The sequence below is a fragment of the Megascapheus bottae genome, chromosome X, assembly GCF_031878675.1.
Source record: "Megascapheus bottae isolate mThoBot1 chromosome X, mThoBot2.hap1, whole genome shotgun sequence".
NCBI classification, from domain to species: Eukaryota; Metazoa; Chordata; class Mammalia; order Rodentia; family Geomyidae; genus Megascapheus; species Megascapheus bottae.
Window position 1 is genome coordinate 26,680,593 of NC_143547.1, and position 17,881 is coordinate 26,698,473.

Consider the following 17,881-nt stretch of genomic DNA (forward strand, 5'->3'; position numbering starts at 1 on the left):
TTTGTAAATTCTAGTAGATTTTTTCTCTTGATATTTGCCTTTTACATTGCAGATTAATCACTTTCAATTATGGGTAGATGGACACTCCTCAATTGTACAGTTAAATTGAGAGACCATATCAAAATGATTTTCTTTTTTTTTTTCCTCTTTTTTCTTTCTTTTTACTTTCCTCTTTACTTCTTTCTTTCCTTGTTTCTTTTCTTTTTTTTACTGGTACTACAGCTTGAATTCAGGGTCTGGACTTTCCTGTCTGGGATGGTTTTGAAACTTGATCCTCAGATTTCAGCTTCCTAAGTGTGAGCTACTGGTACTAACTCTTCCAACTCTTTAAGCAACTGTTCTAGTTAAAAGTCTAAGGGCTGGGAACATGGTTTAATGTAGAAGGCTTGCCTAACATACATGAAGCCCTGGGCTAGATTCCTTAGTACCACATAAACAAAAAAAGCAAGAAATAGTGATGTGGCTCAAGTGGTAGAGTGCTAGCCTTGAGTAAAAGAAGCTCAGGGACAGGCTTAGGCCCTGAGTTCAAGCCCCAGTATTGGGAGAGAGAGAGAGAGAGAGAGAGAGAGAGAGAGAGAGAGAGAGAGAGAGAGAGAGAGAGAGAGAGAGAGAGAGAGAGTGGGAGGGAGGGAGGGGGAGGAGGAGGGGGAGGGGGGTATTTTACCACAGCACAAATTTCACAGTAAAATAAAATAGGGCTGCAAAATAGGAATTGCTCATTTCCTAACCAAAGAAAACTGTATATATTTTTTTTCAGTAGTAGAATTTGAACTCAGGGCAGGTTCTTTACAACTTGAGCATCCAATCTGAAAATTACGATAAAATTGTTCTCGAATACAACAGCTCAAGAAATGTATCCAGAAAATGTAAGGTTAGGACTATCAGACTTTTTTTGTGTATGGGTTGTTGGACTTGAACTCTGGGCCTGGGTGCTGTCCCTGAGCTGAAGAGCTCACTTGAGCTACAGCATTACTTCCAGTTTTCTGGTGCTTAATTGGAGATAAGAGTCTCAGTTACTTTCCTGCCCAGGCTTGCTTTGAACTGTGATCCTCAGATCTCAGGCTCCTCAGTAGCTAGGATTACAGGCATTAGCCATTGGCACCCAGCTCCATCAGACTTAAATTTTTTAATATTTATTTAATTATTTGCCAGTTCAGGGCTTGAACTCAGGGGCTGGGCACTGTCCCTGATATTGTTTTGGTCAAGACTAGCACTATACCACTGGAGCCACAGAGCCCCTACTGCTTTGTTGTTGTTGTTTGTTTGTTTGGTACTGAAGAATGGAACCCAGGGCTTCATGAATGATAGGCAAGCACTCTACCACTATTTCACATTCCCAGTCCTTTAGAAAAATATTCTGTTTGTTCTCACTGTTGTTTTCCCTTCACTTGATAATATTGTGACAAGTTCTTAGTATGGTAATATTGACATATATTGCATTATTTTAGGAAAGCCACAGTGTTGTTATATAAGGCTTTTGTCATCAAATTTGATAAGAAAGTGATCCACATTCTATTGCACTTTATTTTTTATTTTTGCTAGTCCTGGGGCTTAAACTCAGGGCCTGGGCACTGTTCTTGGGCTTTCTCAAGGCCAGAGCTCTGCCGCTTGAGGCACAGCACCATTTCCAGCCTTTTCTATGTGTGCGGCACCAAGGAATGGAACCCAGGTCTTTATGCATGCTAAGCAAGCACTCTACCACTACGCCAAACTCCTGGCCCTCTATTGCACTTTAAAGTATGACATTTTAAGTCCATTTCTCTTGTTTTTCTTGTTTTGACATGATAGGTATGCAGTGGTAATAAAAATGTCATAGTGACTATGTAGCACTCAAACTATTGCCAATTTATACTAGTATCTCTGATTTGTAGGGCAGAGAGCAGCAATGCAAAGCAAAGGGAACGTCAGATAGGTTCTCTGTCCTAACAGCTTAATTCTGTGTTGTTACACCAAGTAGCTATACACATGTAAAATATAAACAACCTTCAGTTTTAGTACATTTTTTTCCTGTCTATCATGGGGCTTGAACTCTGGGTCTGGGCACTGTCCCTGAGCTCTTCAGCTCAAAGCTACAGCCCTACCTTTGGAGCCACAGTGCCACTTCCAGTTTTCTGATGGTTATTTGGAGATAAGTCTCACAGGCTTTAGTGTTGGGCTGGCTTTGAACCCTGTTCCTCAGATCTCAGCTTCCTGATTACAGGTGTGAGCCATCTTGCCTGGGTACAAAATTTTAATGACCATCAAAATGTGAGTTTCCTAGCTGGATGTGGGAGTTCATGTCTGTAACCCCAGCATTTGGGGAAGCTGAGGCAGGAGAATCCAGAGTTAAAGGCCAGCTTGGATTTGCTTTTTAGAACAAAACCAAACAGTATGGAATTCCATAACAGTTTTCTATTTTTCTTTTCCTTTCTTATCTCTTCTCTTTCCCTTCTCTTCTTTCCTCTTTTCTCTACCTCTGGCAGTGCACCAAGACAAGCAGACTCTATCTGAGAACTCTAATATTTAAGGATAAATGTTCATGTGTGACAAAATAGCTGTAGGAGACAGTTGGCAACCTGGATTTAGTAAGGAGTTTGTAGTTTTCTGATTCCTGGTAGAGCATAATGAATAGACTGGCAGCCAATATCCACTGAACTTGATACTAACTGATATGATACTAAGTCCTAATCCCACTTCCTTCCTTCCTTCCTTCCTTTTTTTTCCCCCTTCCTTTTCTTTTCTTTTCTTTTTGTCAGTCCTGGGGCTTGAACTCAGGGCCTGGGTACTGTCCCTGAGCTTTCTCAAAGCTAGCACTCTACCACTTGAGCCACAGTACCACTTCCAGCTTTTTGTCTGTGTATATGGTACTGAGGAATTGAATCCAGGGCTTTGTGCATGCTAGGGGAGAACTCTACCACTAGGACAAGCTGCCAGCCCCTCCCTCCCTTCCTCCCTTCCTTCCTTCCTTCCTTCCTTTCTGTCCTTGAACTCTGGGCCTGGGTGCTGTCCCTGAGCTCTTCAACTCAAGGCTAGCGTTCTACCACTTGAACCACAGCACCACTTCTGGTTTTCTGGTGGTTAATTGGAGATAAGAGTCTCACAGACTTCAGTGCCTGGACTGGCTTTCATCTTGGTGATCCTCAGATCTCAGCTGCCTGAGTAGCTAGGATTACAGGCAGGGGAGCCACCAGTGCCTCGGTTGATTTGCATTTTGACACCTCCTTGCCCCTCTCCTCGCCCCCCCTCCCTCCCCCCCACAGGGACCCAGATATTTACTTCTCAACAGATGGAGTTTTTGCTGGGCATGGCAAGGTGTGCCTGCAATCCTAGCCATTAGGAAACAGAGGAAGAGAAGATTGTTATTTAGAGTCCAGCCAAGGGTCAGTCCCAGCCTCAAAAACAAACTCAAAAAAGCCTTAAAAGTTGGTGTCTGTTCCTTTGTCCTGCTAAAATACTGAGCTCCTCCCTGCACCTGGCTTATACCAATGCAAATTCTCTCTCCTGCAGGGAGGGAAATGAGATTCCAACTCTACTGCACCAGAGAAATAGGGATTCACTGAAGCTCAACTATGCTGCTGACTTTGTGTCTCTAGGTGAGTTCTGTAAAGCATTGTTTCATTCAGTGCTTGACTATGTTGTATGTTCTTTGGGTACTTGGATTCCAAGAAGCTGTGAGCAGAAGTGCCTGAACTTCATTCAGCTCCTAATCACTTTTTTTTTGAAAATCAGTCTTTGTGTCTTCTATTTCTTTGTGGAGACCCCTTTCTCTGCCGAGAATTTCTATGTTTTCATTTATTCCAAGTGAATTTGCAATCGCCCCTTGATGCATTTTGCATTCTGGCTGATTTGTCTTAAGGTTTTCATCTATTAATGATCTTTTCTCATTTAAGGTTATCCCAGTTCTTGGTATGAGGAGTGATTTTTAGATTAAAACCTGCACTTTTTTGGTTATGAGACTCAGGATTTTATTTAAACCTTGTTTTTGTAGGCTTCCCTTAACATTGCTAGGGGCTGGGTGGGGCATTCCGGCTACGTGTTGACCGAAGTCCAGGTTCCTCACTCAGTCTACATTGACTTGTATATATATATATTTTTGTCTCCTTAGTATTTGGTCTGCTAGGTCTCCAATAATATTCTTAATATTCTCTTAGCTGAAAGGTAAGAGTGCTTCTATCATTAATCCAGACATGGATTCCACTAACATAATGGGGTGGTAGATAGCCAGTGGCAGTGGTGAAAGTCTTGACTTAGTGCTAGGCTACCTCTGACTGCGACTCAGCAGGGGGGCAGGAATTTAGGCTCCTCTCTGCAAGTTGGGGGTTGGGATGGAGTTGCAGTGAAGCTGAAAAAGTCTAGAATTTTGAAAACTTAAGTTTTCTATGAATTGCATGTTTGCTTATAATTGGCTTTCTATTTAACACCTCTCCCCCACCCCTGCTACTTTTCCTGGTCATGCATGGGGTTCAAGGCCAGTGCTCTACCATGTTGTAGCTGTGGTACAAGTAACAGAGCACTAGACTTGAGCTAAAGATGCTTAAGGACAGCATCCAGATATGAATTCAAGTCCCAGGACGGGTGCAAAACAAAACAAAACAAAACGCAGTTTCGGGGCTTTTGTGACCTATTTTATAGGGAGAATTCAAATCAGAATGTGATTGATAGAGTGGTGACCAGTGCATCTCCAAATGTTGTGAAAACATGATTTCAGAAATCCTAATCTCCCAATTTTATTAATTTTATTCGTATGTGTGTGTGTGTGTGTGTGTGTGTGTGTGTGTGTGTAAGGATGGAAACCATGGCCTTAAGTTTATGAATCACATGTCTACCACTGAACTACACTCCAAGTCTACTGAGGGTTTTGAATTCATATGATGTATCTTGCATGATACCTACTTTATGGAATACAATATTGAAAATAATATTACATGGCAATAGTATCTCTTTTTAACAAGTGAGGGGATGAAACTCAAGTTATAAGTAATTTATTGAAGGTCATCCTGCTATCAAGTGGTAGAATTAGGATTTAAACCAGATCTGTATGTTATACATCATATATCTATTTATATATAAATATAACATCATGCTCATTTGGTGACACTACTCTGCCTTCCACATGGGTTTTCAAATTCACTTTATATAGAAACTTTTATAAGATCATTTATTGCATTTTCCCCAATTTTCTTTCCACGGGAGAGGTTTCACATCTATTTTTTTAAGGTAGAATCTCAAAGTTATTTTTATTTGCATTTCTTTTTCTTAAAGAATTTATTAACATTGATTCTTACATCATATTTCAAATGACATGTTTAACAAACAAGTGTTCAAGAAGGGAATCTATATACAATCACTGGCACCTAGTTTTTAGAACATAATCAAAATTAGGCTAAGGGTTTGTATATCATAGACACATATTAATTTTTGAAATAAAACATTATATCTATAAAGTCATAGTCACATCTATTTTTGCACACATTTCACAAATAAGTGAAATAAGATCCAACAAATTACATAGTGATATAAAGATTAACATTAGTATGAAAACGACCACATGCTTGATTAAGGCTAGCTCTTTGTATGCGGTAATTATTTTTTCCCCTTTGGCGGTACTGAGGTTTGAACTTAGGGCATTGTGGTTGCTAGACAGATCGGTGTACCTTTTGGGCCACGTCTCCAGCTTAGATTCTTGTATTTTGAACAGACTTAAAGTCCTGGTTTAGCTGAGCATGGCGGTGAACACATGAAATCACAGCACTCTGGAGGACTTGAGATTTTGAGAACAGCCTGGGCTACACAGGGAGAGCCTAATCTTAAAAAACAAAATTAAGGCTTTTGGTTTAGAGGCAAAGTTTTCTCAAGGTCACACAGCTTGTTCGCAGTAAAGACCATAAGCCCTCTGGAGTCAGCTCTGCCTGACACCAACCCCTCCCCATATTGCATTCTAGATGCAATTCTGCTGCAATTACCTAGCCATGGTAGGAAAGGCAGCCAGGGGTGGACAGTGTGTAGCCTTATAATTCTCGGAAAGGGCCTGAAGCAAAAAATCACTAACTACAGGAAGATGGCCAAATACTGGCAGATTTGTTATTTATGCTTGTACAAATTGTGTGTGTGTGGGAGAGCGAGAGCGAGCGAGCGAGCGGGCGAGCGAGCCAGCGAGTGAGCGAGCGAGCAAGCAAACAAGAGAGGAGGAGAGCAGGAAAGAGAGCCAGAGGGGGAAAGCGCCAGAGAGGGAGATCGGGAGGGGGAGATTAAGAGGGGGAGAGAGAGACTGAGAGACCGAGCTCACGTTTTTAAAGGTCACTAATTTAAAACAAAGTTAACAATGCATATGTTAAATTAACTGTAGAAAACATTCAGCTTCCAGTAATCATTCTTTCGAACAAAACGGAATACCATAAAGAACAGAAGAGGTGTTTTAGAGAGTAATTAAACATGGAATATAGTCTATATAAAACCCGACTTTGTTCGTCTAGTTAGTAGTCTCAGGGGAACAATTTAAAACTGCAAAAATCATTTGGGATTTCCATACTTTCTTACTGAATACTGCTAGCATTCACTAACTAAGCATTGGATTGTCTTCCTTATGTTTTGAAATCCCAGTTTAAATACAACATTGTCGATTGGCTACAGGTGGAAGGTTACTATTGAAGTGTATAAAACTTAAATCATGTGAACGAATACTTTCCTATTAGAATATAACAGATTTGCTATATGAGATCTATTTTTCCTAAATTTGTTTTTGAAAATAGTCTACATAATACCAGGTTTCCTTTTTCTCCCAATTATACTATGGACTGAGCACTAGGTTAATGTTATTTTTTTATTTTTATTTTTTGCATCCTATGAAGAAGGAACAAGATAGGGTTTCTGCATGTAGTGGTGGTAGAAAAAGGTTTTCGGGGCTGCAAGCGGCCCCACATCTTCGATGCAGCATTCATGGAGATCGCAACAGAATAGAACATTCTGGAGATTCTCCTTAAATTTTCACTGATTTTTTTTTTTCCTTTTATTACAGAGAGTTACTGAGAGGACGCAGGGTAAACCCAGGCGGCACGAAAATTTGGTCCGAAAGTGCCACCAACAGATCTTTGGCGGTGGGGTGCTATGGTTAGCGCGCCAGTTCCCTTAGGAGACGCTTCCGTCCTTCTGGGCTGGGGGTTGTGGATGGGGGAGGGGGATCAGAAGACTTCCCCGCCTCTCCCCCTCCACCCCGGCACTTTCGGTGCTGGTGAGGGGGTTCGGCTTCTAGCCCGGCCCGGCCTAGAGCTCATGGAACCAGGGGTTCGCAACTGCTCCCCGAGCGCAATATTCGTGGAGGCCATTATTTCCACTAAGTCTGAGCCTTCTTTAAAGGGCAGAGGTCTAGAACCCCGCGCCGCATCCCGGCGACGCGACTTGTACCTGGTCCTGTGAGGACCCAGACCTCCAAAAGGCGCGCGCGCAACGAACAACCGAAGCGGCAGGCTGGGCCTATCCCGGAGCTCCCGGGCATGTAAAGACTGTCCAAGTCGGGTACCAAGGCTGCTCCAGCCCGTCGCGGGCGGTGCCGGACCTCGCCCTTTCCCCACTGCACCCCTCCCCCCCCTAAGCCAGCCGTAGCTCCTGAGGTGACACGGGCCGGACCCTCCATTCTCTGCCTGTGTATTTAACTAGCACAACCTAACTAGCTGCCTTCCTCTCTGTGACAACCTTCCCACGACAGACGTGTCCATCAACCAATCATAGGTAAGTATTGGAGCGCGTCCCTCATTCTATTGGGTGAGTGACTCGGTGGGTGGGGCTCTAGAAACTAGCAAGTTCAGTGGAACCATGGCTGACGCGAGTCAACAAAGGTCACGTGAGGAGAGTGGGTCACGCCGATTGGCTGTGTTGGCCGGGCGGGGAGGAGGGGGGTCACGGCGGCGTGGGGTTCGCTGTGTGACACAATTACAACAACTTTGTGCTGGTACCGGGGAAGTTTGTGTCTCCACCGAATTCCCCCCAGTGCTCCCGAACCCCGCGCGCTCCGGCCATTCCTGCCCTCCCCGCCCGTGGCTGTTCCCTTCCCGCCCTCGCGATGTGACCCTACAGCCGCGCTACCGCCGCTGCCCGACTCAGTGGCTCCGCAGCCTTCGCTGCTTCTGCCTTCGCTGCTACCGCGTTGGGATTTTTCGTTGGCGCCGTTTGCGGCGCAGGAGGAGGCGGCGATAAAGTTGATCTACCGGTCCCGTGCGGAGATTGGGGGCGTCGTAGCGGGTCCCAGCCCTAGGAGGGGGGGGTGTCGGCGTTGGAGTTGTGAATTCGCTGCGCTTCCATGAAATCCTGCGGAGTGTCGCTCGCTACCGCCGCCGCCGCTGCCGCCGCTTTCGGTGATGAGGAAAAGAAAATGGCGGCGGGAAAAGCGAGCGGCGAGAGCGAGGAGGCGTCCCCCAGCTTGACAGCCGAAGAGAGGGAGGCGCTCGGTGGACTGGACAGGTACGAGCCACCGTCATCTGCCTGGTCGGCTCCGGACAGGCAGGCGCCTCTCTCCGGGGAGGACAGAACGCCGCTCGCCTCTGGTGGGGCGGGCACCTCGGCTTGGCGCGCCCGGCGCCGCCAACGCGGGGCCTCGGGTTCGGGCAGGGACGGGAGATCGGTGTGGTTCCCGAAGCATTAACGAGCTGCTTGTATCTTTTTCTATAGCCGCCTTTTCGGGTTTGTGAGATTTCATGAAGATGGCGCTAGGACGAAGGCCCTACTGGGCAAGGTAAGACTACTGCGGGCCGGAGCGCGGACACGGTCTCCCCAAACCCGCGCCGCGCTCGCCCCGGGGGCCCTGTGGCCCGGGCCAGCTCTCATTGTGGTCGGGGACGATGGCCAAGGGGCTTCCGGAAAACTATTTCCTGCTCGTGCTCTTCTACCCCCTCCCCACTCCCGGGTACCTTGCTTGCTCCCTTGCGAAATCGCTCTCTCCTCTTGCAGCTAGAAGATCGGTAAAAGCAGCCCTTTGGGGCCGAGCTCAACTCGGTCTACAGAATTGTCTCCAATTTTACCGTTTTGTGGGTTAAGACCGATGATCCCTTAAGTCCCTGGGAGAGGGTCAAGGAATACTAAAATGTGGGCAGATCCCCTCAAATTTGTACCTCTTGGTTTATATTCTTTTCCTCCAAGGCAGTCTGTTCATGATGTCTACTGTTCACCCAACGTTTGGGGCTTTCTTGAGTCTCTGTTTCCAGAAGAGGGAAGTTGCCCGTAGTTTTAGGTCCGTGAAGAGTTTGCCTTGGGCTGTTGACATGTATCTCATTTGGTATGGGTTTTACCTGAAGTTAGGTGACTTGTTTACTTTTTGGAGCTTTTCTGTTAGAGAAATACCAGACTTTCATGGGAAGGTGTTTTCCTCCTGGAGCTTTCTCGCTTGTATGTCACACATGGGAACTCAGGGAGAATTCGGGGTGTAGTCTCTTTATTTGTGTGGAAAGTTGTTGGCACTGTCATTTAGTTAAGTAATGGCTGCTCCTATCGGCCCAAGATGGCGGGACAGGGTGGGAGGAGAAAGTGAAGGGGGGGGGTTTGTGGGAGGGTGGGGAGGTAAACATGGAAATAAATAGTAGCGACGAATAGGCCTCTTTTGGAGTGTTTAGCTCGGTGGTTAATCACTATTATTTCAAGTTATTTGCATATGGAATTCACATACCTCTTTAGCTTGGAAACAGCGTGCATATGTCTAGTAAATGCTTATCAACCTGTAGCACATTTAGTTACCCATTCATAAGCTATTGAACAAAGGCTGGAGTCTCCTTCTGGCTGCATCACTTAGTATCTTCTCACCAAAATCTGGTAGAAATGGAATTTAGAAGTCTTTCTTGTTCATTTAGGATGTGAAACTTGGAGTGTGTGCCATAGGCGTTGCATCTACTAGACATTTTCTTTAATGGCTAAAATGTACCTTTGCATTGGACACTTAGCTTCATTGTTACAATTGACAAGTTTGAAATAACCAAAGCCTAGTATTTTTTCTTGAGGTTTTTTCTTTTTTAATTGTTGTTGTTCCTGTTAGCATTAAATTTTCTTTGTAGTTTGGTTTAACAGTCATTGCGGAAAAAAATCTGTATTTGCACTTTTTTGAAATTTAAAAGTAACTTAAGTATAAGGAATTCTTTGGCTAACAATAGCCAAAGAGCTTTACAGCAGTTGTCCTTTTCTGTAAGCCTTGACCAGTAGAGAAAACTCAATTAAACTTCAACTATGTAGGTATTAATTGGCTTCATTAAAATTATTGCTGGAAAAATGAACAGTGTTAGCTTAGTAATGATTTAAGCATCAGTAATGGTTAGTTTCCAATGTTGAGTCTTTTTTTTCCCTCCAGTATATTTGAAGCATTTTATTAAAAAATAAAACTGGACTACTGTGAAAATTGTCGTTTCAAAAAATGAAACAAACGACTTAAATTTAAGGAGCATTTTATTTTGGAGCGAATATTGCTGGTCTTACCATTAGGTTGGTAAAGTTCCTTGCAAAGATAATTCATTAGGAAAAGTTAGTTTAAATATATTCCTTTTGGTTTTGGTGATGAACAAATAAATGGATTGTGTTCTTTTGTGTCAGTAATGTGTAACATGCTAGTTGATTTCGTAAGTCCATGTTCAGATAGAGTCACTGTGGATGGCGCTTTATTAGATTCCATATTATACTGAATTCTAAAGTTATTGTGAACTGAGTTTAATTTAAAAAAGCAGCATTTTCAAAGATCTTTATGAAGTTGTGCTTTTCCTTTTGGACACTTGAACACGGTGAGGGCTTAATAATAGGACTTGTGAAGCTTCATTATGGGATAATTTGATCAACTTAGTCGTTTGTTGAGCCAAAAATTTTTTCACTTCCAGCTCGGTGCTTGTGAAGTCCTACTTGCTTATAGATTGAGACTCATCAGTTTTGAGATTAAAATAAAGCAATCTGTACTATGTGTTTGAACCCTTATGCAGGTTGTGTGAGCCTAAACATGCCAATGAAATATATAATGTAAAGCTTGATGTTATATAACCTCATGTCTTCTATTTGAATTGGTTCCTGAATAGAATTAATGAACTAGCATCTTTCTGAAGGAAGTTTTGAATTATTTAGCTTTGTCCCTCTTTTCAGTTTTCCTGAAAAGCAGTTTTTCCCTTTGTGTGTGTGTGTGTGTGTATGTGTGTGTTTAATGTCGAGCCGTGTTGGCTTCAGAATTCTTTTTTCTCTAAGTCTTAAAAACAAGATGGCTTTTTCCGTATTGGAGTGAGTGCAGTCTACTTAACTGAAGACAGATAATGGAGTCAACTATTCCTCAGAATTCCTTTTTTAGATATAAATTTTGTTGTCACCTGACAATTTAGTTGGCATTTTGTGTAACATTTTTCCTTTCTGATAGAAATAGTTAGGACTGCAGGACTGCTTGCTTTAAAAAAATTCTCACTCCTACAATGTATTATTAATCACATTACTTTCGTGTTTGAAAATTCACATTTGTAGGTTTTAGAAAATATAACTTGATGTAAAACTTATAGTAAACTGAAAGCCTAAGTGGGTCTTACTTACCCCTTGCTTTCTAAGTTTTCCAGGCATGAGGCTGCTTTATCCAAGCAGATTGTGTGTGTGTGTGTGTGTGTGTGTGTGTGTGTGTGTGTGTGTGTGTGTTCACTTCTCAGCCTTTTGTTTAGCTAGGATTATAGGCATGATCCCTGTGTACCTGTACAAATTAGAACTACAGCAAAAAATAAACAAGTATATTGTAAGTTCTGGTTTTATTTTTAATGAATAATTTTACTGTAGAATTAGTTGTAAGTTGAAATGACCAGGTAAAATCTGATGGCCACCTTAACATTGTTAAAAAGTGCTTCAGGTTGAATTTTTGATATTTAGGTGCTAGAGTGAAATAAGTGAAGGCTTATTGTTTGAGTAGGTGTAGAGTAAAATTTTACTTGACTTAGATTATGTAATCTTTTAGTTTTGCTGATATAATACTGACATTTGTACATGTGAAAGGTTTTTAGAATTTATTTTTACTTTGAAAATCATTGTGATGCTTTCTGAGGTTTTGGAAATTGATATTAATGACAGATAACTGCATTAATATTTTTAAAATGTAGCATTAGAGAGCTAATTTGTGTTTTTTTTTTAAAGTCCCCAGATTGTCTTAGAATTAGAGTAGTGTTAGGTTCTGTGTAAAGTAATGGAGTTTATTTAAGGAATTCATAATCAATAGTCTTATGTATTCCTTCTGAAATTTCACATGTACTTGTATCAGTTTTTCATGTTGATGGTTAAGCTGTGACAAATTAGAGCATCAAATATTTGAGTGTATACTAAGTTTGTCGGAATTATTAACATAACATACGTACGTATCAATTGCAGTGTCAAATTTTAAAGCTGCCTAACAGGGGTGTTAAGCATAAGAAATACTAACTTGAACATCTGTTACAGAGGAAGAATGTGACTTATTCTGAAAGTTTGTAATAAAGGTCAGTCTAACAAATTAAAAATTAACATGACTCTTAATAAGATTTTTTTTTTCTCTTGGTTGTTTTTTGGAGATAGTGTTTCTCAATTGAGATAGGAGCAAGTTGTCTTTCCATTTTGTTGGGGAAAACATTTACAAATCAGATTTTAGCTGGGAACTAGTGACTAGCACATATAATCCTTACTACACAGAAGGTTAAGATCTGAGGATTGAGGTTCAAAAGCAGCCCAGGCAAGAAAGTTTGTGAGACTCTTTTGTCTCCAGTTAATTACCAGAAAATACTCAAACAAAACAAAACCAAAAATGGGAAGTGGAGCTGTGGCTCCAGTGGTAGAGTGCTAGCCTTGAACAAAAGAGCCCAGGTCCTTACTTTAAGCCTCAAAATGTCAGATTTTAGTTTTTAGCAGCTTTTCAAAGGATCTATTGTTCTATACCTCCTTCCTCTTATAGTGATAAATTTCCTTTGCTATGTGTTTTTAACTTGAGAATCCCTAAGTGTTCATGGGTCAGTTAAGAAGTTATCTTACTACCTCGGGAAGGATACTCTGGTAGTAATTAAAGAAGTGTTTTGGAGTACAAAACACTTCTAGGGTTCTAAGAAGGATGGAAGGGGATTTGAAACTACACATTTCTGGACTTCTCATTTAGGAGTATTACTTTAAAAATGATAACACCAGATTATTTTCGTTGATAAAGAAGTCTTTGTGTTATGTCTGTGTAGTTGAAAGAGATGTGTTTAAAGGCTTTATTACATTTTATTACATCTCAAATTAGAAAACTTCTGAACTTGTTACTGGTCTTTCAGTGGGGTATAGTAGTGAATGAAGTAGAAATGTGAGGTGCTATTTTCTTGTGCTTTGAGTGCTTTATGGTAGTTTTAATTTTGATCACTTTTAATTTTGGTTCCTAGCATGTTAAATTGCTGATTTTGCTTTTGAGACAGGTGGCCCCAGCCACTCTAATCTCAACTTGAATGTATGCCTGTACTTGCCATTTTGAGTGTTTTAAAGGCACCTCAGATTGAACATTGACAAACTGAATTTATCATTATCTTTAATGTCCATTATCTTAATAAATTGCCACTTATCACTACCTTTCCCAGAAACTGGAATCATTCTGGACTTATCTTTTTCTTAACTTACAGTAAGTTGCTGTAGTGACCAGATCTTGTAATTTCCACATTTCAAATCTCAAATATGTTTGCTTTTCTCCATCACTGCCACTGTGAGAAAAGCTATCCATCACAGCCAGTCTCTTCTTTTCTATGTTGTGATAATTATAGTTTTTTTTTTTTTTTGAAAAGTTTCTGCTTTGGCCAGATAGCTTGGCCTTGATTATTGTATTTTAGTTACATCCTGTTGTTATTACACTTTAATTAAGACATCCTGTTCCTGTTAATTAAGACATCCTGTTGGCAGATTGTGAGCATAAATTTTGCTAATCTGAGCAGAGTTGCAGGGCCTGCTGTGATAGGGGTAAAAGGGGAGCAGCCACCTGCTCCCTGTATTTGCTTGCTGGATTTTTGATTGATGGTGCATCCTTCTGCAGAAATAATCTTTGTTTTGCTGAGTTCCTTTTGAGTTGGTGTCCTTCTTCCTATGTGTCATTCCAAGGTATATTTTACAGCACCATCTTAGTTGTAACTGTAGTTATTCTATATTTAACTTTGGAAATACTTTATTTTTAATAAGGCACACTTTCATATAGTGCACAAATTGAGAAGTTATGGAAATAATGTTAGAGTGAAAATTTTTCTCTTATCATCTCCCAGTTCCTGTTCTCAGAGGCAACCACTAAAATGTTATTGGACACATGTTATTCAACACATGTATGAGTATATTCTGCTACATTGTTTTCCCACACAGTTGAGATTGTATTGCATATAGGTAGTTAAAATGCTTTATTGTTTTACAGCTTAGTTGTTTCTATGTTGAATTGTCTCCCCCCACCCCCTTTTTCCCCTTTTTTGGTGTTAGTGCACTGGGGATTGAATTTAGGGCCTTGTGTTCTTACTTGGTTTTCCTGCTCAGGACTGGTGCTCTGCCATTTGAGCCATGCCTCCACTTATGACTTTATGCTGCCAGAGCTGGCTTTAAAAAAGGCTGGGATTCTATATTCATTGATCCATCTAAAAACATTCAGTCTTCTTTACCTAATTTACTTTTTTGTCCCTTTTTTGGCTGGTTCTGGGGCTTGAATTTGGAGGTTGGGCACTGTCCCTGAGCTTTTGTGCTCAATGTTAGCAAAGCTTTACTTCCAGGTTTTTGGTGGTTAACTGGAGAGAAGAGTTTCATGGACTTTTAGCCCAGGCTGACTTTGAACCAGGATCCTTGGATCTTATCCTTCTCAATAGCTAGGATTACAGGCATGGACCACTGGTGTCTGACTTAAAAACTAAACTTATTGTTGATGTGTGTCTGTAAGTTTGAGTGTGAGAGTGAGAGTGGTATTTGGGAGTGAGGGGAGATTAATTCAAAAGGCCAGGATTGGCACCAAAAGAAAAAAAAGTTTGAAAGGTAGGTTTGAAGTTTGAAATTAGATTTAGGGTATAGTCCTTAGGAAGTTGTACTACTTATTTATTTTGCCAGTCCTGGGGCTTGAAATCAGTGCCTGGGCACTGTCCTTGGACTTTCTTAAAGCTAGTGCTCTACCACTATAGCCATAGCACCACTTCCAGCTTTGGAACCCAGGGCTTCCCAAGCACTCTACCACGAGGCCAGGCTTCTAGCCCCTTGACTTAATTTTTTTTTTTTTTTGTTGGTCATGGGGCTTGAACACTGGGCCTGAGCTTTCAGCTCAAGGCTAGTACTCTACCACTGAGTCATAGTGCCTCTTCCAGTTTTCTGGTGGTTAATTAGAGAGAGTCTCAGGGTCTTTTGTGTCCAGGCTGGCTTTGAACCTCCATCCTCAGATCTCAGCCTCCTGTGTAGCTAGGATAACAGGCATGAGCCACCAGCACTGGGCCTGTTTTTTTTTTGCCAGTCTTGGGCTCAGGGCCTGAGCATCGTCCTTGGATTTTCTCAAGGCTAGCTCTACCACTTGAGCCTCAGCACCACTTCCGGCTTTTTTCTATGTATGTGGTACCGAGGAATCAAACCCGGGTATTTGTGCATGCGAGGCAAGCACTCTACCACTAGGCCAAACTCCCGCCCCCCCCCCCTTTTTTTTTGTGGATCATGGGGCTTGAACTCAGCCTGGGTGCTGTCCCTGTGCTCTTCAGCTCAAGGCTACTGCCTTACCCTGGGCCTGGACATTGTCCCTGAGCTCTTCAGCTCAAGGCTATCGCCCTACCCTTGAGCCAAGCCCCACTTCCCATATTCTGGAGGTTAATTGGAGGTAAGAGTCTCAGGTCCTTTTGTGCCAGTGCTGGCTTTGGGCCTTGATTCTCAGATCTCAGCCTCCTGAGTAGGATTACAGGCGTGAGCCACCACACCCAGCTAGGTTTTTTTTTTAACCAAAGATTTTACAGTTTTTATACATATGCCTTGTATCAGATATAAAGTTTGCTTCTGTTGTAGGACGTTCAGTTACTCAATGTTTCTTGAAAAAGCTGTCCTTTTTGCACTGAATTACATTTGGATCTTTGTCAAAAATTAATTGAGCATATTTATAAGTGTTTGTTTTTGGGAGTTCTGTTTGATTTGTTGATGTAGACTATTCTACATTGCTTGATGATTACTATAGCTTTATAGTAAGCCTTAATACTAAATGTAGTGATTTGATTTTTTTTATTAGCACACATTAGTTGTACAATTTGTAGATGGGGTGTGGGGGAGACAACATTTACACATATGTGTGCAATGTATCCCTATCAATGTCACTGTCTCTTCCTCCCTCCATCTCACTCCTCCTTATCTTAAAAAAAAAAGTTTTAACAGATTTCGTTCCATTTTCAACCTGTTTTTGCTTTTTTAATTGGCCAGTTTTTTTTTTTTTAATTGGCTTGAACTCAGGGCCTTAGCACTGTCCTTGAGCTTTCTCAAGGCTAGCATTCTACTACTTGAGCCACAACACCACACCACTTCTGGCTTTTTATTAGTATGTGGTACTGAGGACTGGAATCCAAGGCTTCATGCATGCTAGGCAACATTCTACCACTAGGTCATGCTCCCAGCCTGCTTTTTTTTTTTTTTTTATGTATCAACCAGTTATTCTCTCCCCCCTCCCCCTTAGGATGTACTAATTGCACTGAGGAGTTCTGTGGTATTTTGGATCCACATATATTATTACAATTTGCTCAGACTATTACTTTTCTTTTCCAGCCTCTTATTGATCAACAACTGTTATTGAATTATATGTTGTTTCATATATAGTCATTTAGCCTCCACCTTTCTTTTTTGTTTATTGATTCTCATCCTGCATAATTCCATAATTAGAATCATGTTCCCTCTCTGTCCCTCCACATATGTGTGTGTACTGTATGTATGCATATAGGTATGTATATATATATGTATACACATAATATATAGGTATGTATATATATATAATATATAAGTCTAGCCATATACAAGCAAAAACACGTTAATATTTGGCTTTTTTTTTTGCCAGTCCTGGGCTTGAACTCAGGGCCTGGGCATTGTCCTTGAGCTTTATCAGGGCTAGCACTCTATCTTTGAGTCACAGCACCACTTCTGTTTTTTTCTGTGAATTTGGTACCATAGAATCAAACCCAAGGCTTTGTGCATACTCTGCAAGCACTCTACCACTAGGCTACACTCCTGGCCCCATATTTGGCTTTTTGACCTTAGCTCATGTCACTCGACATGATATTCTCCAGTTCCATCCATGATTTCATTTTTCATTTTGGCTGGAATATTCCATGGTATATGCCACATCTTTTTTCATCTGTTGTTATACACTTTCATTCCACCATTTAACCGCTGTGAATAGTGCTGCAGTAAATATAGTCATGTAGATAACTTTCTGGTATATTGATTTACTCCCCTTTGAAGATAAACCCAATAATGCTATGGTGAGCTCATAAATTTTGAGGAACTGCTATGATAATTTCCATAGTAGTTTACATTCCACTAGCAGTATATGATTCCTTTTTACCTCTACATATATTGTCACCAGCATTTGTTGTTTGTTTTCTTGGTTATTATTCTGACTGGTGTGAGAGGAAATCTTAATGTAGTTTCTTTTAAAATTTTTAATCATTTTATTGTTATTATAAAAGTGATATACAGAAAGGTTACAATTACATAACTCAAGTAATGACCACCTCTTCCTCTTCCCCTGCATCCTGGGGCTTAAACTCTGAGCCTGGGTGCTGACCCTAAGCTCCTTCTGTGTTGGACTAGCACTCTTCAGCCACAGTGCCACTTCCATCTTTTCTGTGCTTAACTGGGATAAGAGTGTCACAGACTTTCCTGTCCTGGCTGACTTTGAACTGTGGTCCTCACATTTCCTGAGTAGCTAGGATTATAGACATGAGCCATCAGTTCCCTT

The 17,881-nt window shown here is 41.4% G+C and overlaps 1 protein-coding gene across 9 annotated transcripts in view; it reads left to right on the forward strand.

Moving 5' to 3' along the window:
- Positions 1-7,936: 7,936 nt before the first annotated feature.
- Positions 7,937-17,881, forward strand: part of Kdm6a (lysine demethylase 6A) — a 140,226-nt gene continuing 130,281 nt past the window's right edge. For all 9 annotated transcript variants that reach the window (XM_090327071.1, XM_090327064.1, XM_090327072.1 and 6 more), the window contains exons 1-2: positions 7,937-8,433; positions 8,641-8,704. In XM_090327071.1, the coding sequence (XP_090183197.1) occupies positions 8,273-8,433; positions 8,641-8,704 (225 nt within the window). In that variant the 5' untranslated portion in view covers positions 7,937-8,272. The remainder of the gene's footprint in view (positions 8,434-8,640; positions 8,705-17,881) is intronic.